This window comes from Bactrocera latifrons, unplaced genomic scaffold (assembly GCF_001853355.1).
Source record: "Bactrocera latifrons isolate USDA-ARS-PBARC rearing strain unplaced genomic scaffold, ASM185335v1 scaffold_441, whole genome shotgun sequence".
In the NCBI taxonomy this organism is placed as follows: Eukaryota; Metazoa; Arthropoda; class Insecta; order Diptera; family Tephritidae; genus Bactrocera; species Bactrocera latifrons.
In genome coordinates, this window is record NW_017537092.1 from 111,761 (window position 1) to 132,157 (window position 20,397).

General features: G+C 38.5%; 1 protein-coding gene across 2 annotated transcripts in view; it reads left to right on the forward strand.

Moving 5' to 3' along the window:
* The window catches only part of LOC108972983 (acetylcholine receptor subunit alpha-like), a gene marked incomplete at its 5' end in the record, with an annotated part of 102,145 nt that overhangs the window by 22,393 nt on the left and 59,355 nt on the right, over positions 1 to 20,397 (forward strand). Inside the window, 3 exon segments of one of the 2 annotated variants that reach the window (XM_018939957.1) lie at positions 8,103 to 8,239; positions 8,311 to 8,454; positions 10,772 to 11,045. In XM_018939957.1, coding sequence (XP_018795502.1) covers positions 8,103 to 8,239; positions 8,311 to 8,454; positions 10,772 to 10,853 — 363 coding nt within the window. 2 annotated transcript variants of the gene reach the window in all.

Below are 20,397 nucleotides of genomic sequence, written 5' to 3' on the forward strand. Positions count from 1 at the left end.
TTTTCGTCGTTTGGTTCCCTCGATGGCTATGCCGCTGCTTGGCGTGCAATGCCTAATGATGTTTACTATTTTTTCACTTTATTTTTGTCTTGTGTGATTTAAATCAGTCTTTCTGTTTTGGTAATTTTGTATTTTGATGATTAATTATGTTTTAATTAATTATTTTAGTTATTGATATTTAAATCCATTATTTAACAATTTTTTTAAAATTATTGTTTTTATTATCCTGCGATTGTCACTTCGTTGCTTTATTGCTTTTGGTGCGGAGTTTTCACTGGCATTTGTTTTAGTTTGTTTTTGTGTTTTAACTTTTCTCCCTATTTTTGGGATACTTGCTTTTTAAATTTTTTTAATGCGTTATTTGAAACCTCTCGCACGAGGTTTATGTACGTTTGCTGGTTTTGGTACTGGTGTTCACTAATCGCGACCGTTCCGGCACTAGGGATACATTTCTCTCGTGCCGACACGATCCTTCAACGTTGGGCGCCAATTAACTTCATTCTTGGGAAGAATTGAAAAAAAATGCTTTTCCGCTATGCGCGGTAGAAACTAAACACAACGTGTTGGTTTGAGTCGGTACTCCGGTGCTCGCTGGTCACCTGCAGAATATCTTCTGGGCTTTATTAGTCAATTCACTTATATTTATATTCTTATAATTCTATATGTAACGGCTTATTACTAAAGATGCTTTGGCATTACATTAAGTGATGAAATGCCAGAGCATTAAATTTCCAATTATTCTCATTATCGAAACAAATAATGGAATATTGAATTATGCTTACTTATCAAAAAAAATGATATATTAATTTCTTATTAATTAAATTATTCTGCTGACCAAGCAGTAATACTGTGGGAAGACGCAATTTGTTTACATTTGTCGTAAAGTGTCTGTGTGGCTGCTGCCGTTAACTTGCACATATCTGTGTTAAGCAAAAATGTTCGATAAAAAGGTGATAAATCGATGTTCAATTCCATTTCCACGAATTTCAATGACGATTTCGAATTAATTTTGATGAATTCACGAACAGTTTCAATCTAATTTCCGGTGATCACGGATTTTGATTGGCCCACATGTTGATCGCCATTTATGTCCCCACGACTACTTTGAAAAGGTTGAAACCACTTGTGCACTCTGCTATGGGATAGGCAATTATCGTTATAAACTTGTTTCATCAATTCAAAGGTTTCGGTAAAAGTTTTAAAAATTTCAAAACAAAATTTAATGTTGGCTCTTTGTTCGAAGCTCATTTTCTCACCGATAATGAAATAAAATTTGAAATGTCATGAAGTTCTTACTGGGCAATCAATAAAGATCCAGGTTCAAACTCACCAGTCGACATATAAATAGCGCCACCAGAGGGCGCTAGATTCCTTTTTACTTTGGAACCCATCTTGTAGTAGATATAAGAGGATTGTCTTTTTTGCAATGTTGTTCAGCAAGCAAACTGTCACCATGACTGCCATCTTCTAGCAAGCTTATTGCACAATATGCTTCTTAAAATAACAATGTTCAGGGGACATTAACCAACCTCAGCCGCAGATAAAAACACTTAGTCTGCCCTGGATAAACTATGTATACACGACCCAAAATATTTGATATGAATTTGCCGAGGCATACATCAACTAGTGTGCCTTACTTACGGGACACACATTTTTTCCTTCAGCCCAGATAATATAGCGTGGTACTCCTGAATAGAGGAGTGTTTGCGCAAATGCTCTAAAAACATCCGTACGAGTACACAATTCAAATTCTTCWCATACGACCGCTATTTGTGTTGCTTCCAGTGACTTGAAATATACATCTCAGCCTAAAAATAAAACTAAACCGCGAACATTTTCGCGCAAATATTTTTTACAACTTTGGACGTGAATTAACTCACCTACTGTGCATCGATAGACTTAATTCAGTTTTAAACGATGTAGCTCCATCAAGGACCAGTGGTTATCGATGGTATGTTGTATTCAATCGACGTCGTAGATCACTCCAAAAAACTATTGTTGCTGTRCACAAACTAATATTGCCAAAACGTACTGTGATCTATCATAAAATCGAGGCAACTATAGGTATAACTATGATTAGTATATGTCAAAGAACGGCATCGGATGAATGAAAAACATTCGTACGCGCTCAACACCCGAATAATCATCCGGGTCAGCCGATCAAACTTGCATGCGCTCACATTTTCGTTGTTGATTTTAAATTTTCTCGGATGTGTGCGATTTTTTGTTTCACTCCAAGTTTGTTCAGCTCGTGTTCAATATAATGATTTCGGGCGCTTGCTCATTCGGTTCAACAATCATAGCTTTGATCAAGACCAACACTCAACTCGCAAAATAAACTCGTATGATTTTACTCATGCGCGTAGCAAGCAGCACTTTTTCTGCACAGAAAAAATGTGAGAAGAAGAAGGTGAAAGACAACAATATTAATATGTTTTCACAGCAAGGGTTTATTTTCACGTTTTCATTTTATTTTAAAATGAATAAGGAACATATTCATTGGTTGCATCGCATATTACATACATATTCTGATTTAAAATTTATAGTATGAAAAACCTAATTATGTTTACATACATACGTAAATTAAGAAATTATATTAAAAGATTGTTGAAAGGAATCTATGGTCAAAAGCTTTACAATAAGAATTTAAAAATATTAGGCTGTCGACCGATTTTGAACAAAGACGGTTCCTCTTTTCAGTGATCACGTTTCCAGCCAGAGAAAATCCGCGCTCTGCAGCTGCRCTACTTGCCGGCATTGAGTGGACTTTAAGTGCGAATTTTGAGAGTCTTGGATATGTTTGTTCTTTATCATTCCACCATTTTAAAACATCAAATTCATCTCCTATGTCAACAATTTCTCTACAGTAGCCTTCCAGCTACTAGGTTAGGGGAAAAAAGAAACATTTTGATCCTTGTGTACTTGTTGAACACATGTCAATTGAAACAGTTGAGCTTTCAAATGAAAGTTCTGAAGTATCGCAATTTGGTGTGCTTGGGCTAATTTTAGCAGAACTTGTTTATGTCCAAGTACTTAATTTGTGAAATACAAAATTTTTTTATTGCATCTTGATCGTTGGGCTGCATTTGTAACGCAGATGGAAACCAGAATCAAGCAGCTTTTTGCCACACACAAATATTTGGAATCCAGATTTCATCAACATTATTAAGAATCTTTTCTCTTAATGTTAACAGAGGCGGTAGCCATCTGCAAAATTGAAGCTTCTTAAAAATGATTTCTAAATCCCTACATGAATCTACCAATTGTTTCATCGTTGAAATGTTTATAAGCAACAACCGTTTGCTTTCTTGTTTTTCTTTCAGAATTTCATTAATGATGAACCAATTGTCCACAATGGACTTAAAAATTGTGAAATTTGAGTTCCATCCCAACAAATTCGGTTTTTTAGGAGGTTTGTAAATGATGCTGTAAGTTAGCTTTCTTTCTTGGCAAGCAAATGGCTGCTGCAGTTTAACCGAATATTGTTCTGCAAAGCTTTGACGATATTTGGACCTCTATCAGTAACGAACTTCATTTTGTCCAATATATATGTATATGCTGAATTCAGCAAACAAAGTGTTCAACTTATTTAAAACGTTTGTGCTAGTTGAACGCTCGAAGTTCATTGACTTAACACCTAAAATTAGATCCACCAATTTTAAATATTTTTGGTAGTGCAAGGTGACACCAAGAAAGTTCCGACGGACGTAACTGTCCGTCCACAAGTCAACTGTGGCAGTTGCTCCACCACTATAAGCAACTTCGGCTATCTCATCTTTACTAATTTTTTTTTTTCATCCGCCAACTTTAGCGTAGCTCGAGACACCACTGTTGCATCAGGCAGCAGGTCATCGAGATCAACTCCTTCCTTCTATCTCCCACCAATATTGATTAGGAACTTTGCGATGTTCCTAAATCCATTGCCATTGATTGCTGAAAGAAAGGGTTGGTAGTCCTGTGGCACCTTTTCATCTTTTCGCAGTAGTCAACAATGTTGTCTCTTTAAGCAACTTGCAGCATTTATGTCGGTGAGTATTTTACAATATTATGACAAGACCGGCAGTATAAAAATCCATCCGAAGCAACACCATCCCCTTTCACAATTTCTGTCAATATGTTAAAAATATTGCTTTTTTCCTTTCGTCGGGCAGACAGCTCAATGATACCCTCCATATTGATCAAATAACAAAATGCAACTAATTATGAACTACAAAAATGTAATGTGAGTAACAGGGAAAGGAAGATTTTGACTAAAACGAATGACAACGGAAGCAAGCTACAACAACAAACTGCATAGAAATTGTTACGGTACATGCGATCTTAACGCTCATATCGTGTCGACTTGTCGCTAATCGTTCACTCATACTTGATCAACTCAAATTTACCCAAATGATGCTTTCGTCAACACATGCTGATTTTATTGAACGCTAACTTTTGTCAGAATAAAAAAAATTTACTTCATAGACCACAATTTTTTGATGGCGCAAAAAAGGATCGTGTCGATTGCTCGGGAGAAATTTAAAAAAATAGATACATAGCTGTGCATCGATACACGTCTATGAAATTATGTGAGATGATTAAACGTGGACATAAGTGTATGCGCCAGGAAGTAAAGATCGGTCGACTGCATGGTTGTTTTAAAATGATTCGAACCCTACAAGGGGTGGGCGCGCACAAAGCACTTCCAAGCAAACAGTTGTCCTTTTTTTGTAGCAACTGGATATATTACAACCGTACGACTAGAACCTCGTAGAAAAATAAATGAATGATAAACAGCTATCTGGTTGCCAGTCGTGAGGATCACGCTTCACTACGACAATACAAGCTCTCACAAGTCGATTTTATGTGTCATCATTCATATGGTCCTGTTTGTAAAATATAAACTAAGAAGTCAACACCTCAATTGGTTCAAACACATGCAAAAGTGTATAGATCTTAATGGATAATAAGGTTAATTTCCCCATGAGAATAATTGGCATAATGAATAAAAAAGGAAGACTTATTTTCATTCCTACCGTCAGGGCTTAATCGTATAAGTATGAAAATATAGAATTGCAAGTATTTTTTTGTGCTGAATTATGAAAAAATAACAAAAACTTTTGTTCTAAAAAAATAAAATAAAAAGATCATATTTGAGATGAACCCAAATAAAGGAATGAAAATAAATGTTTACTGATCTGAAGATCTACCGGTAAGCCTACCGAGTTTCAAAAAATTCAATCGGAATAACTTGGCAACAAATACCGTGACAGTAGGACTTCATATATTAAGTAACATTTCCAACGGGGTAATTTGACGTTAACCAAAATGAGGGTGTTTTTGTTAACTCTTTGGTCGCTAAATTGTTGTTGGGTGGTCTAGCAGCACTTACCTTTACTGCGCAGGAATCACTCACTCACTTTCACCATTTCGCTAGGCAGGAAATGCTGGAGGAACTAGTGTCCAACGTAGGAAATAGTGGTGGTTGAAGATCTGACAATGAACGAATGTGGACAGATCCTCGACACCCCTCATAACCGTACTTCAGTTGGCCATTATATTGTAGTGTTGCTTTTGCGACGAAAGGCAACGGAACTAGGTGAGTCTTATACACTGGCCTCACAGCAAGTTCATTGACTAGAGCGTAGTATGATTGCGAATCAAGTCCTATCAAAAAAATGCATTTAATTTATGACGGTGTAAGCAGAACTCGTACACATAGGCTCCGTGCAACCACGCTTCCAGTTGCTACTGCCAGCAAAGATCCGCGTGGTGTTCGAAACTTATGTACAGACCATAACTGGAGTCTCACTGAACGATGTCCAACTGGTCCAACTCTTCAGGATTTGCTGAGTGGTATACTTTTACGTTTTTGCCACGATAACCGATAACTGCAGACAAAGAGAAGAGTTGGTTGCACTTGAACATCGCGACTATGCCTGAAGACATATGGCATGGTAGGCGTCCTTACAATACAGTGCAAACCTACCGTTMATGACACTTTCTCTGTGGCTCTCGATATTCAACTTGTCTTGTTATTCTCAAAACTTCCACCTATGTATATATATGTATATCTGTGTCGATTAGCTTTAGGTGTTATAAACATCGAACATGTGATGTGATAAAAACTATTATATTACATTATCTGCTGCAGCATATTGCAAGAGTATAAAAATTGCGTAATCGTATGCGCTTCATTCTGTTAAACAAGCATAGTAGGTAAATATATGGTTGTCTATTGCTTATTGTTTTTAACGAAAGAAAAAGCAAAAGTTTATTATACAAGTATAAAAGGTTTTCCAAAAAGAGCGCTGCATAAGTTTTTTTTTACATTAAACAAATCGGGATATCAATAAGACTTTTTATTTCTGTAAAAGTACATTCGATGGCATAATGTGCGAAAGTCAATTTCTTTTATATAGCCATTACGGACACACTGACGCTTACACGCTTACTTCTCCCGTCGGGTACTGCGACGAATACTTTCAGAGCTGGAGTATTTTCGCCCATCCGGACAACATAGTCCAGTCAGCGTAGCCGCTGTCTTTCAATTCACTGAGCTATGTAAATGTCGTCACATATCTCATACAACTCATCGTTCCATCAAGTGCGATATTTGCCCTCGCCAACGCGCAAAGGAGCATAAATCTTTCGCTGAACCTTTCTCTCTATAGCAGGACGGGAAAAATAAGTGACTTATAGAGTTTGGTTTTTGTTCGTCGAAAGAGGACTTTAGTTCTGAAGTGCCTACTTAGTTCGAAATAGCACCTGTTTTCAAGAGATATTCTGCGTTGCATTTCGACGCTGACGTTGCTTTTGGTGTTGTTGGTGGTTCCAAGACTATCTACGACTTAAAAGTAATGACTGCCAACAGTGACGGGAGGGCCAAGCCGTGAGTGTGAAGACTGTTCGTTGACGACATAAGATATTTTGTTTTGCCATCGCTCACTATCAGACCTATTTGCTTTGCTTCTTATCCAGTCTGGAGCAAGATACACTTAAAAAGTAAGAGACGTGTCTTCCGTCTATCACAACATGATCGATATGGTTCGTGCTTTTTCGATCCTGAGGCAGCCAGGTAGCTTGATGTATTTTCTTGTGCTGGAATCTAGTACTACAAATAACCATATATCGGGCCTCAGAAAAGCACGATTTTGACAGCGTGGCGGAGGCAGCTTGCAAAGGTGCTATCAGAACGCTCATAGAAGGCAATTTTGGTCACATCATCCTTTTGAAGAACCTCGCTTTGATGCGGATTGTGGCGAGACGTTTATCCACCATGATAGAACTCGGCGACGGAGTCTCTCTCCCACAACAAATTTTTGCTCCTTTATATGGCCACTGTAGTAAATGCCACAAGGACGTGCTCGCTTCTTCCTTTTCCCGTCCATTTCTTGCGCGGAGGTAATTTCAGCCTTCACTCTAACGTGGACATCCAGCTGAGCAGCAGCACCTTCCCAATTAAGGGACCGGATATTCCAGATGTATGCTCCCAAAGAGGCATCGTCATCAAAAGGGGGGTCTCGCATCCGAGGCTGGTTTTTATTTTTCATTGAGGGCGTATTTTTATGTGACGGGTTCCAAATCCATCGTACAACCCTGTGAAGGGGATGTTACGCATTCTCACTTTAGCTYGCCTTCAAAGGGATATTCTTTAGCTACCCAGAGGATACTAGGTCTAGGAACGGAAGTCGTGAGCTGCATGAGTCATATGTAAAAGAATCATTTTTGGCCACCCCCAAGTGAATGTCAATCGGAGAACTAAATTCACTTGCGTGAACTTCCACACATAACTCCACCCTTYACTTGTTCTTTTCAGAAACATTTTTAAAGAAATTTTTAATGATCATTCCATCACCGACAAACCAAATGTTCGGGTAAAGGTCCTTACTCGATCAAACGCCAAACAATACTGAAAAAATAACATGACATCTTGATCTGTCAAAAAAAGATTATTAATATATTAATTTGGCTTCGTTGATACCATGATCAATATGCAGGGATTTTAACCTATTATATGAATAACATTGAATAAATTTGTATAGAAATATCAATATAAAAAAGGATAAATATTTTGTTTATAATGAAAATATTAATACAACAATATATTTTATTTCTTTTAGGTCACTTTATCTATCTCTATACTTATCAGCTTGCATGTGTTTTTTCTCCTAGTAGTTGAAATTATACCTCCTACTTCGCTAGTTGTACCACTTTTAGGAAAATATCTGATATTTGCAATGATATTAGTGTCAATTAGGTAAGTACTAAATGCCATTATTTAGACGTAAATATGAAATTATTGTATATACTTTTACTCTTACTCCACAGTATTTGTGTAACTGTCGTCGTTCTGAATGTACATTTTCGTTCTCCACAAACTCACCGAATGGCTCCCTGGGTGAAAAGTGTTTTCGTCAACTTACTTCCACAGTTCTTATTTATAAAAAGACCAAAATACAACATTGAAACAAGGTGAATATATTCTTTTAAACTCACGAAAATTAAAATGCAGGAGTATATACATAAATCTTACATTGACCGACAACTTGGCACAAGATTTGTTAGAAAAACTAAATTTATTACATAATATGTACATAGTATATCGGAGTTAGGATAGTATCGACACGATTTTATCTATTAACTATTATCATGMTACATACTAAGTATATGTTCCCTGAATTTCGTTAAGGTAGCTCACATACAATCATCAATCGTGTGGAGCACAATCATCAGGATTTTCGAAAACCCTGGTAATAGTTATATGGGGATAGATCAAGCTTACGCCCTGTTTCATCAATTTCAGTCAGCAAGAGAAAAATACGTTCTGTAATTTTCATTCAAATAACTGAAATATTGGCCCACATATTCAACAAAAAGTCACCTGGAAGTTTAAAAATCTTTATATTTGGATTATATGGTCTCAGGGTCCACATATGCGCTACCTAAGGGCTTGAACAGCTTTGATTGGATTTGGACAATTTTTGATCATTAGGTGTCATACTTTTATGGAATTATTACTGAAATATTGTATCCTATTATATTAATTACATTTTGTTTTGTGTACTGGATAGTGAAAGAACCAAATGGATTTTAATATTGTGTTTTGTAGGAAGTCAGCTTTTGTCTGATTTTGCCTATTTTAACACTGTAATATAAGAATATGAGAAAAATGGCACGCACTATATTTAATGGAAAACGGTCGACCGGATCAATAGATGTGTGATATCTTCCGATTTCATCCATTTTTATATTGTCGATATTAGTTATTATAATATTTGCGCCGAGCAAATTTAGTTGTTGCTTTAGTATAATAGTTTAGGAGATATGTACATTAAACTTATTTGAGGGCACCTCACTTTTTCAAAATTTTTTTTGTACAGAAATGACCATTAGGTTTTGCAACCTGTTGCCAATGATTGTACTTATCACTTAAAACTAAGCGAGATAGATACATATATGGTTTCCTCACAAAGGAAAAAAAAATACGAGTAGATGGGCGTAATCGGAAGTTTAATCATATCTGAAACCACTAAGCTACAACAACCAAACTTGCTGGGTATAAATCTTATAGGAAGACTTCCCACATAAAGCTACGGTTAGAAAATACGCTAGAGATATTAGATTTTAATCTCGAGATGGTATAAGAAGCCTTTATCAGAACCGTTGTGAAAATTAGACGAAGAGCGTGGCACCGCCCATTTTTGAGGAAATCCCATATCTCATTATTCGACAAACCAATTTCGACAAAATTTGGTACGTACAATTTTCCTCATATTGTTATTTTACAGCACGAAAATGAACATAATCGGATAACAACCACGTCTACTACACAATTTTAAATTCCACTTGATTATTCAAATTCAAAAGTTATTCAAATCCTTCAAAAACAGTGCAAGCACTTAGACACCGTATACTTGGACTCAAGTATCTAATATTGACTTTTGATCGAAAATATTAGACAATGTGTGAAATATGTAATTGAAATTCAGGTATAATCTTTCTCTGTGTGTGCAAAAATGGGTTGAACCGGAGCAATACTTCTCTTAGCCCCAATATATCGTATACACACAGTATGTTCGAACTTCCGGGTGACTTTGTACCGCATATGCGGTGTTTTACTCAGAACGGTGTATCTTTGTGCCTAAAATTGGTATATTTAAGCGGAAACTTGACCTAGCGCTTACAAACTAATATGAGCATTTTCGAAGTTCCGTGTTTGGGTTTTTAATGTGGCATGTATATAATGATTTCCGTTTTTCTAACAAACCTTATGTGTCTGCCAGTGGATGAATTATATAAAGTATATGTATATACAAAATTGCTTGGATTCCAATCATCTGGTTGACGTTTTACACACTAAATTTAATGCACATATTTCCTAAACCATTTAAGATAATAGAACCGAATTCGAGCAATATAAATAATTTAAGTACCCCTACAGACACTGTATTAATGAATGATAATTTTGGTCACTCCCCATATATTATTTCTGTTAGTAACTTATTTAAACCTGAAATGGTACGAGAGGGATTTATTATACTTATTTATTATTTTTTAGTATAAAAATACCTCATATTATATTACGTTATTATTTACCGTACCCTTAAAAGTAAACTTAGCATATTTTTCCTATATTCCTGGTTTCATATTTTAATTCCATTGACTTATAAAAGACATTTATTTTTGTGCTTTAGCCCTTTGTCAATTTTACATTCGCAGTTGTTAATTAGTCTATATTTTTATGATTCCTCTACATACTCAATCTTATCAATTAAATATTTTGGTCCAGTTTGACTTTTAGCTTGCTAGCTGCCATTAGGACATCATTCCCTGATGTTAAGCCAACATCAACAAGAGTTGTCGGTCTATAATCACGGCCTCGAATAGCTTCGCACAAACGACGCACATCACTCAAATAGCCAGTCAGAAGGACTTCGAAGTGCACCGTGCCTCAATAATCGAATAAACTTTCAACATAATCTTACTTTATGACGTGGGTTTTTGGGCTTCAGCCTACCTTTGCAACGATATTCGGCGATTGATCTTCTATTTMCGGGTCGCAAACATACAAGTAGTTCTCAGACTCATCGCCAATAATAATATGTTTCATGACATCGTGATATTCAGAAAACATTGTTTTACATACATTAACGCGACGCTGTTTTCGGAAAATTTCAGAGAATAAATTGAATAAATTTATTCATCCTTAAAATCGCCGAATGTACTTTATGTACTTTTAAAAGAAAAACGTATACTAAACACTAATGATTATTTTGATGTGACATTTGGCACAGATTTCATTGACAGATCTACAAACCTAAAACAAAATATTTTGGCAAACGGGTTTTCGCACGAAATTTAAGTTAATAAGTAAGAAAGACTAAGTTCGGGTGCAACGGAACATTTTATACTCTTCCAACAAGCAAGAATCAAAGCCAGGGAAGTACTTTAGAGTTGCTAAAAACTTTCGAAAATCCTGACATTAGTTATTTAGGGACTAGACCTAGTTTTCGCTGAAATGTGTCCATTTTAGGCACAAAGATACACTGTTGTGAGTAAAACACACTCTCTTACGTTATGCACTAAACGTTATTGGCGCAAAGTTTTATCCTGTTATTTATTAATTGCTTCTTAATTTGTGTACTGCAAAATGAACAACTGAAGTGGAATTTAATAAATATGGAAGGATATCGTTAATTTTTACAACGTAAAATTAAAATATTTTTGTTAAATATGGTGAGATGAAATCATTCACAATCCACGCCTACTTCCGTGGGATAAGCAACATCGCGTTCTATCGAGCGTATTGGGTGAGAGATAAAAGAAAATTGTCGAAAAACTGCTTGGAACTTATCAGTGTAGATATTCACCATGCGCGAAATCTTGGACAGAACCCGTGAAAAGAAAATCGACACTCCCCACTTCTTCGTCGATTTGAAAGTTGCTTTTAGCAGCACGAAAATAAGCTGCCTTTATGCCGCGATTTCTGAATTTGGTATTCCCGCAAAACTAATACGGCTGTGTAACTGTGTAAACTCAGGATGGGAAAGGACCTCCCCGAGACGTTCGGTACCAAACGGGATTTCAGACAAGGCGACTTTCTTTCGTGTGACTTCTTCAACCTTCTTCTTCAGAAAGTAATTCGTGCTGCAAAACTAAACCGAGAAGGTACAATCTTCTATAAGAGTGAACAGCTGCTGGCGTATGTTGATGATATTGACATCATTGGCCTTAACAATCCCCGCTTTGATCTGCTTCCTCCTAAATGGATAAGGCAGCGAAGCAAATGGGTCTAGTGGTGAACGAGCGCTATACGAAAAATCTCCTGTCATCAAAAAAACAGACGTCGCTCTCGCTGGGCACCCACGTCACTGTTGTAAACATCCGGTGCTCAAAATCAAAACGGATCAAATCAATGTATTGCTCAACGCCCTGAGAATGTTAGGCATTTTCAGTATTAAAATGCCAGTGTGGAGTGGACACATTAACCACCTTGGTCGGAATCGAGGCCCATCTAAGACTCTGCCAAACTTTAAGTCCGGCAACCGCTGCAATGCGGCTCCACATTCAACTGACAAATTAAATTATTCCCGCATTTCGGTTTTAACCATAACCACCACTGACCTCCCCGAGGGGCCAATCCACATGAGCAGGTTGGAGTAAACCCCAAATGCTCCTACTCCCTGTGAAACCAGAATTAAGTGTCCGCTCAGATCAGCCAAAGCTTCTACCAGTTGACCTTCCGTACAGCTCTGSACTTGTGGCCAGAGGTTGGACCCAATACACACACCACTCATACGAAATCTAACTTTARTTCCCAGCAAACTGCCYTCGCCGCTTAAACAACTCACGCGAAAACGACTTTAATGTTCAGTATTCCAACTAGTGGAGATCACACCATTAATATCTAATCGTCAATCAGTCCAGTTAATCCCCATAAATCCAAAAATATGCACCCAATCTTTCACCCCAGCCCCATAAAAACCCGACCTATCAGATAGGTGTCTCTAATGCAAAAATGCAACCCGTGAAAAGAAAATCCAAGCTCACACAAACTCTGAAGTCCGAGTTATCCTCAACGATCCCAGCGTCCCGAATGAACTCGTAGGTCACTCCACCATTAGGACTATTGTCTCAACGTTCTTACCACCTACACCTGACTCTATTACCCAGAAGCCTCTAGCTCTMTAGATATCCCTCCCTTTCCACATCATCGTATGAAATCCAGTCAGCCAGCAAGCTGTATGWCAAACCATTCAAGATGGGGTGTCCCTAACAAAACATGCATTGCATCCGTTGAGACCGTGCGACATACAAGCAAACAGGAAAGCATCATACAACGCTGAATTGAGAGGAGATTTTGGGACCCCAAGAGAGTCGTGGCTGCTTCCCGCCATATGTGGCACAGGCCACAATGGATATATTTGTTGATATTCTCCCTAGCAACATTCTGAACATAAAACCATGCATCCTCTATACCGCGTCCTTTCCTGAATCCACACCACTTATCCGACCACATACCCCGCGTCAGCTCCTGAAGCCGTTCCATTGTGACTGTTTCCAGGAGTTTTCCAAGTACTGGAAGGAGAATGATGCCCCGATAAGACCGTGCATTGCCCCTGATCTTATCAGGGGACTTCAGGAGAGGAACAACCCCAGCACTTTTCCCCTCACGTGGAAAGTATCACTCTCAAACTCACTTATTATAAATAGCCTCCTGGTATTCCGGAATGAACTTCCTTTGGCTTTTACACATCTCTCTGTTCAAATAATCAGAAYCTGGGGACCGTTTGAACCTAACCAGGCCAAAGGCGTACTCGATCATCTAATGGAGGGATAGGATAGGTACTTTTTGTGCTTGAGGTACCTGTGACCTTGGAAAGAACGCACCCAACAGAACCCCCGCACACTGTCTCCACGGAAATAATAGAGTGTCACCGATGTGAAGAGAAGTGACATCTTCCCTCTTATGATCCCGGAAGATCTTATAGATCTGACCAAAGGGGACGTTTTTTGTAACATTCGCTATTATTTCTTTATATTCCCTATCCTTACAATTAAATTCATACCTAAGCTAGGGCAGCCTATCAGAATTGGAGGGTCGGGAGCGTTTGAAACTTTTGCCTCAAGCGCCTGACAGTCCGCCTCTTCACGCGTCCACCATTTGATCTTTCCATTTGTTGCCTGATTCCTAAGCGTCACATCAATGTCGCTTATGCCCCCAAGCCTATCGAACGTATACCATATGCACGGCTCATGTGAAGACCTTAAAACCCCCAGGAAGACCCCAGACATCACCATTGGTGGCATAGGGCTCCTGAAGAATGGAAATACCACAGCCACCCATACCCACCCTCACCCATGCAACCCCCAATTCACATATTACGGCATAAGAGCACTGACAGTTTAGCTGGAAGATTCCTCCCATCAGGGTCTGGCTAGGGCGCGCTCAACAATGGCTCAGAAAATCGGACCGACAGTTGACATCATTAGAGTCCCAGCTGGCGTACCCTTAATTGCACAGTTGCGWCAATGGGGTACATTGACGCAACTTGCAACTTTTGTGGCCTTCTTGACCGCACCTTCGGCAGACATCTGATCTAGCCCTACACTCAGCCATCTTGCGGTCAAAGCCCATACACCGGGAGCCGCCAACGACGCGGCTCTCCGGTCGCACCCGGAAGGAAAACCGCTAGATGTTGAACATACCTGCCTCCAAGCGGCGGACATCAACTTGTCCGTACCTTCGAGGAACGACTGGCGCGCTGTTGTTAACTTGGCTATAACCGCGTTAGAAAGACATTAGAATATGGGTGTACAGATAACTCACCTTTCAGGCCACTCACACTTTTAGGTAAAAGAAAATGCACCAATTTCAAAATCGTTATAAGCTTTTATTTTCATTTCACACTTCTTGTACTAAAATAGGTTTAATTGAACTGAAGTATTGTATTGGATCGTTTAGCAACGTTAAATAAATATTATATAAATATAAACTGATCAATTATGTATATTTGGAATCAGTAGGTTTTTTAAAAAAAACGTTAAATAAATATCAGATATTTGTAATTATAACTCGGGTAAGCGAATCGGAACCGGGATGCTGCGGAAAGCGAAGGTGTTGATTGCTTGACGTCGTAACGAAAAAAGGGGGCGCGACATCCTTTCTCTTTTCCTTTTATTCTAATTAGAATGAAGAATGTCATCGCGTTTGGATGAATGCGCGTGTATGTGTGTTAATGTGTGGTGTTCTCTCGCGTGATGATTTGAATGGTTGATTCGGTGTGGTGAATTGATGTGAATGTGATGCGACGTCGCTACTCATTTAGCCATCYMGGCCCCCCTAGGCGAGTATTTAGCCTAGAAGCCCCTGTAGTTGCTGTAGCGTAGCTACGACGCTGCTGAGACCTGTTGACCGGCGCGATTGTGGCCTAAGTTGATGGCGCCGTGTTGATGTTGCCCGGTTTTGGCGCCAGGGACGGGATTCTGCTCGAGAGGGTCCACGCCGGCGGTATGCCGTCACAGGAGTTCTTTGATTCTTTTCTCGTTGCAGATCCGCTGATAATGCGGGTAGTGCTGTCGTGCTTTGACGCGGAGCCGATGTCGTGGTGGAGCTTGTCGTTGTACGAGGCGCTGCCGGTGCAGTGTTGGTCCGGGGTGCTGCTATTGGGGCAGCTTCAGAGCGAGGGGCGGAGACTGCCGAACGCATGGTTGGCGTTGACGATGATGCCATATCCACGTCCATATTAGTCTGTGAGAGAARTGATGATATTAGTAATATATTGCGAAATTTACAATAATATGGACGTTTGTGCCAGACATTTATGTTAAGTCTTTTGTTTCGTTTATGTTATTCGAAGTTTAGATTTGGTAAGCGGTTTATATGTTTTATCGATTTATTGATTTATAAACGGTTTCGGTTTTACGGTTCTTTATCTTCGGCGGTTGGTAGAAAKCATAATTTGACGAGCGGTGTGGTTAGCGTTCCGGTTTGAGTGCGGAGATCAATTACTCGAACATGACCGTCGGTCCCATAATGAAATTGTTTTATGCGGTCGACTCGCCATTCCGTAGGAGGGAGACAATCGTCTTGTATAAGGACGCAGTCTCCAACCTTTGGTGCCTTTTCTTAAGTTTTCCACCAGTATCTCTTGTGAAGGTTCTTTATGTAGTCTTCCTTCCATCGGCTGCTGAAATCATGATGGAGGATTTTAATTCGCTCCCATCTGTTTAATAAGGATAGCGACTCCACCTCTGTCTCAGGTATGGCCAGAATGGGTGCTCCTTTGAGAAAATGCCCTGGGGTTAAGGCTGTGAAGTCGGAGGGATCTTGCGAGAGTGGTGAGATAGCTCTAGATAGCGGGCAAATGCTGCAAGAAAAGCCGCAGTAGCCTGCCTTTTCTAAATGAGGAAGACCTTAGCATCGAGGCCTTTATCTGGAAAGGTCCAGCTAAATCAACCCCAGTGATGGTAAAGGGTAAAGCATAGTTGCAGCGTTCAGGTGGTAGCGCTGCCATGGTTCTTCTAATTTGTGGCTTTAGTCGCGGTATATAGAACTCTTGTCGGACCATTTGTTGCATCAAGCGATGCTCACCATGCAGTGTAAGCTGGTGGAGATATATTAGAAATAAGTAGGTGAAACGGGATTTCTCTGGGATAATGATTGGATGTCCTTCATTATAACTAAGGCTGGAGGTAGCTAGTCTTCCATTTGCCCGTAGTAATTCCTTAGCGTACAGGAATGGATTTAACACGAGAAGTGAGCCTCCCTTTTCGAGAGATCGTTTTTCAAACAACTTTGATTCCTCGTTGCTGAAATAGCGGGTTTGTGTATACAAGATTAGACTGACTTTGGCATGTTGCAAGTCGGAATATGTTAGTTGTATGTAAGAATCGTTTGATATTATTTTCACCCTTTGTTTTAGTTTATGGATGAATTTGTGCATAWAAGGGAATTAGTGCTCGCGGAAATGATGAAAATCGGTGGAGAATATCATCCTCTTCTGGAGTGATATGAAAATTTTCTATTTTCCGACTTTCCGGAGGTATGATATTCCGAGCATGAGACTTTGGCCAGAATTCTTGGGATTCTGTTAGCCATGTASRACCRTTCCACCAGAGTGTAGTGCTGGTGAGGTGAAGTGGTTTGCAACCTCTTGTCCCAAGATCCGTTGGGTTATCTGCACTTGTAACATGTTGCCATTTGCTGAGCCAACTAAGTTTAAGATTTGAGATATGCGATTCGATACATATGTCTTCCAATTATAGGGTGGTTTTTCCAAGCATGCTAGAACTATTTCTGAGTCTGACCAGAGATACATTTTGTGATCGTTTAATTTGAGATGGATTTGAGCTATTGAAATTAATTTTGCTAACAGAAGAGCACCATTTAGGTCAAGCCGTGGCAGGCTTAATGTTTTCAAAGGTGCAACTTTGGCTTTGGCTACCAAAAGATGTGAAGTTATTTTGCTATCATACTGAGTGCGTATGTAGACTGTTGCGCAATAAACCTTTTCAGAGGCATCACAGAAACCGTGTAATTCTGCGTTAATGTTAGGGGTGAAATTTACCCATCGAGGGATTCGAATTTCTGATATAGTATGTAGGTTGTTAGCAAATTGAACCCATTTTGTTAAATGTACAGGTTTTACCTGTTCATCCCATTCAATGTCATTTTGCCACAATTTTAGCTTGAATCATTATTGGCGAAAGCCATCCTGCGGGGTCGAAAAGTTTTGCCACCGAGGAAAGGATTTGTCGTTTTGTAATGGCGGACATTGCAGATATTGACTCAATTGTATATGAGAATTGATCTGTTATCGCATTCCATTGAATCCCTAGTGTTTTGGTTGTACTAGMTTTTTCAAATTTGAGGAAATTTGTATCTAATAAGTCTTCCTTTTTTATATCTTTTAATATTTCGGGATGATTTGATGTAATTTTCTTTAAGGGAAAACCTGCTGAATTTAGTGCTTTGATCACTTGAGATAATGATTCGCGCGCTAATGGTATACTGTGGCTACCTGATAAAGTGTCATCCACATATGTTTGGGTTTGCAACACAGAAGTTGCTAAAGGTAAATTTGTTTCACAGGTTTTTGCAACTTCATGTAAAGTCCTAATGGCTAAATATGGTGCGCAGTTGATGCCAAAGGTAACTGTTTTGAGTTTGTAGTCGCTAATTGGACTTTTAATTGAATTGCGGAAGACTATGCGTTGGAAATCTTGGTCATCTTCATGCATCAGAATTTATATTTTCTCAACATCCCCGTTAAAAACTTATCTAAACATGCGCCAATTGAGTATTAGCAACATGAGATCAGGTTGTAATGTTGGCCCTGTGTATAATACATYATTTAGTGATTTGCCTGAGCTTGTACACTTTGAGGCATTGAGCATCTCTCGTATTTTCGTTGTGATTTTATCTGGTCTTATTACCCCATGATGTGGAAGGTAAAAAGATAAATATCTACCGTTGGCTATTTTTTCATATGGTACAGTTTCTTCCATATGATTGAGTTCAAGATATTCGTCCATCACATTATCGTATGCCGATTTAAGCTCACTCTTCTTTATGAGGCTTTTTTCCAGGCTTAGAAATTGCTGGACTGCTGAGATTCTAGAATGGCCTAGAGCTATAGTTTCTGGAAAGGTGGATTTGAATGGCAGTCGCACAACATAACGAYCWTGTTCGTTTCTTGTTGTTGTGGACTGGTAATAGGCTTCGCATGCCTGGTCTTCTTCTGAAAGTTGGGTAATCTGGGGTACTTCTTCTACTTCCCAGAATTTTTTAAGTTCATTATTTAAGTATACGTTTGTGATGTCTTTCACTTGTGTTGTGAAAGAATTAATTTTGTATTCTGGCTAACAATTTATTGGAGATTTTCTCGATACCTTCAAGAATTATTTGAGGTACTGCCTAATAATATGTCGATTTGTGATGGGKTATGACAGTTGTTATCTTGAGTTGTGAGCATTTTTCCCAGTGTATTTTATTTACTTCATAGCCCAGGAGCAAATTTGTAAGTTGCRGTAGAACGATGGCTTGTGCATCTATTCGTATATCCGCATTCGGAGAAACTATTGTGATTGGGCATATTTTATTTGTATTTTGAATAATTCTTCCGCCCATTTCCGAAATTTGAAAATTGGAATGTTTTATTGGCAATTTTAGCCGATTTTGAACCTTTGATGATATAAAGGATCTTTGAGAGGCTTGATCTCTTAACGCTYTTAGTTTGAATAAATCACCTTTATGTTCAACGGTGATGACCGCAGTGAGTAAAAGAATTCTACTTTCATTTTCTGAATGAATCGCTTGAATTTTTGCTACTTTAGAGCAACATGGGTGTTCTTCCCTTTTTTCGGGATTACTTGATGTGGTTGTAGCGACTAACCCCGTATATACACTGTATACACAATTGAATTTGCTTTCACAGTCTTTTGTCATATGAGACAGTTTATGCAAAGTTTGTGCTGACGGACCAGATTGTTTCTATCTGAAACGGATAATTTTTTGAATCTCTCGCAAGATCTTAATTTATGACCTCCCTTACAGAGTTCACACAATAATGGCCATTGATTACTTTGATTTGACAGTCATGATGATGACTTTTTGGCTTTACAGTTTTTTTGTCTATTCGCTCAGCTATCTCGTATTGGGCAGTGAGGAATGTTTTCATCTGCTGCCAGTTGGGCATTATTTTTCTTTCCACTAGAGATTGTTCCCATCGTAGTAGCGCAGGATCAGGCAGTGTTTCTGCGCAAATGGTTACTATCATAGGGTCCCCCGATTCTGTGGAGATATTTTGTGTTTCTAACACTGATAAACAATTGGCCACTGTCGAGTATAAGTTTTGAAATTCCTGGCTAGTTTCTTGTTGAATTTTTGGCAAATRGAATAAAGTTTTTAATGGCTTTTCTATCATAACCCTTTCCTTTTCGTACCTTTCGAGCCAGTGCTTAGAGCTTGTAGTTTCTGCAGGTGTGCTTTGTTTATCGTCGTCAGCCATTTTTGGAATTGTAAGAAACTAATCTGATTTAGATTCTTTTGAATCTGTGTTCATTTAGAATAAATAATAATTTAGAATTAAATTTGATGAGATATATCTCATAAATACCGAAAACCGAAAACTTTTTTGAGTACCAGTAAGTAAGCTTAAATGACCGCTCTATTGTATTTAAGTAGTTGCGATTTTATATATTTTCTATTGCGGATTTATCCGTATGTCCTTGTATATAAGTACTCGTAAAGGCGGTATACGAAGTCAATATCTTTGTACATATATGTGCACGCAATGTACGTATTGATGTGCGTATTGTTAAATAATATTTGCTTATACAGGCTTAGAATATGTACTATATAAGAATTTACTAATATGTTTATCGTTAATAAAATTTTATTATTATGTATTT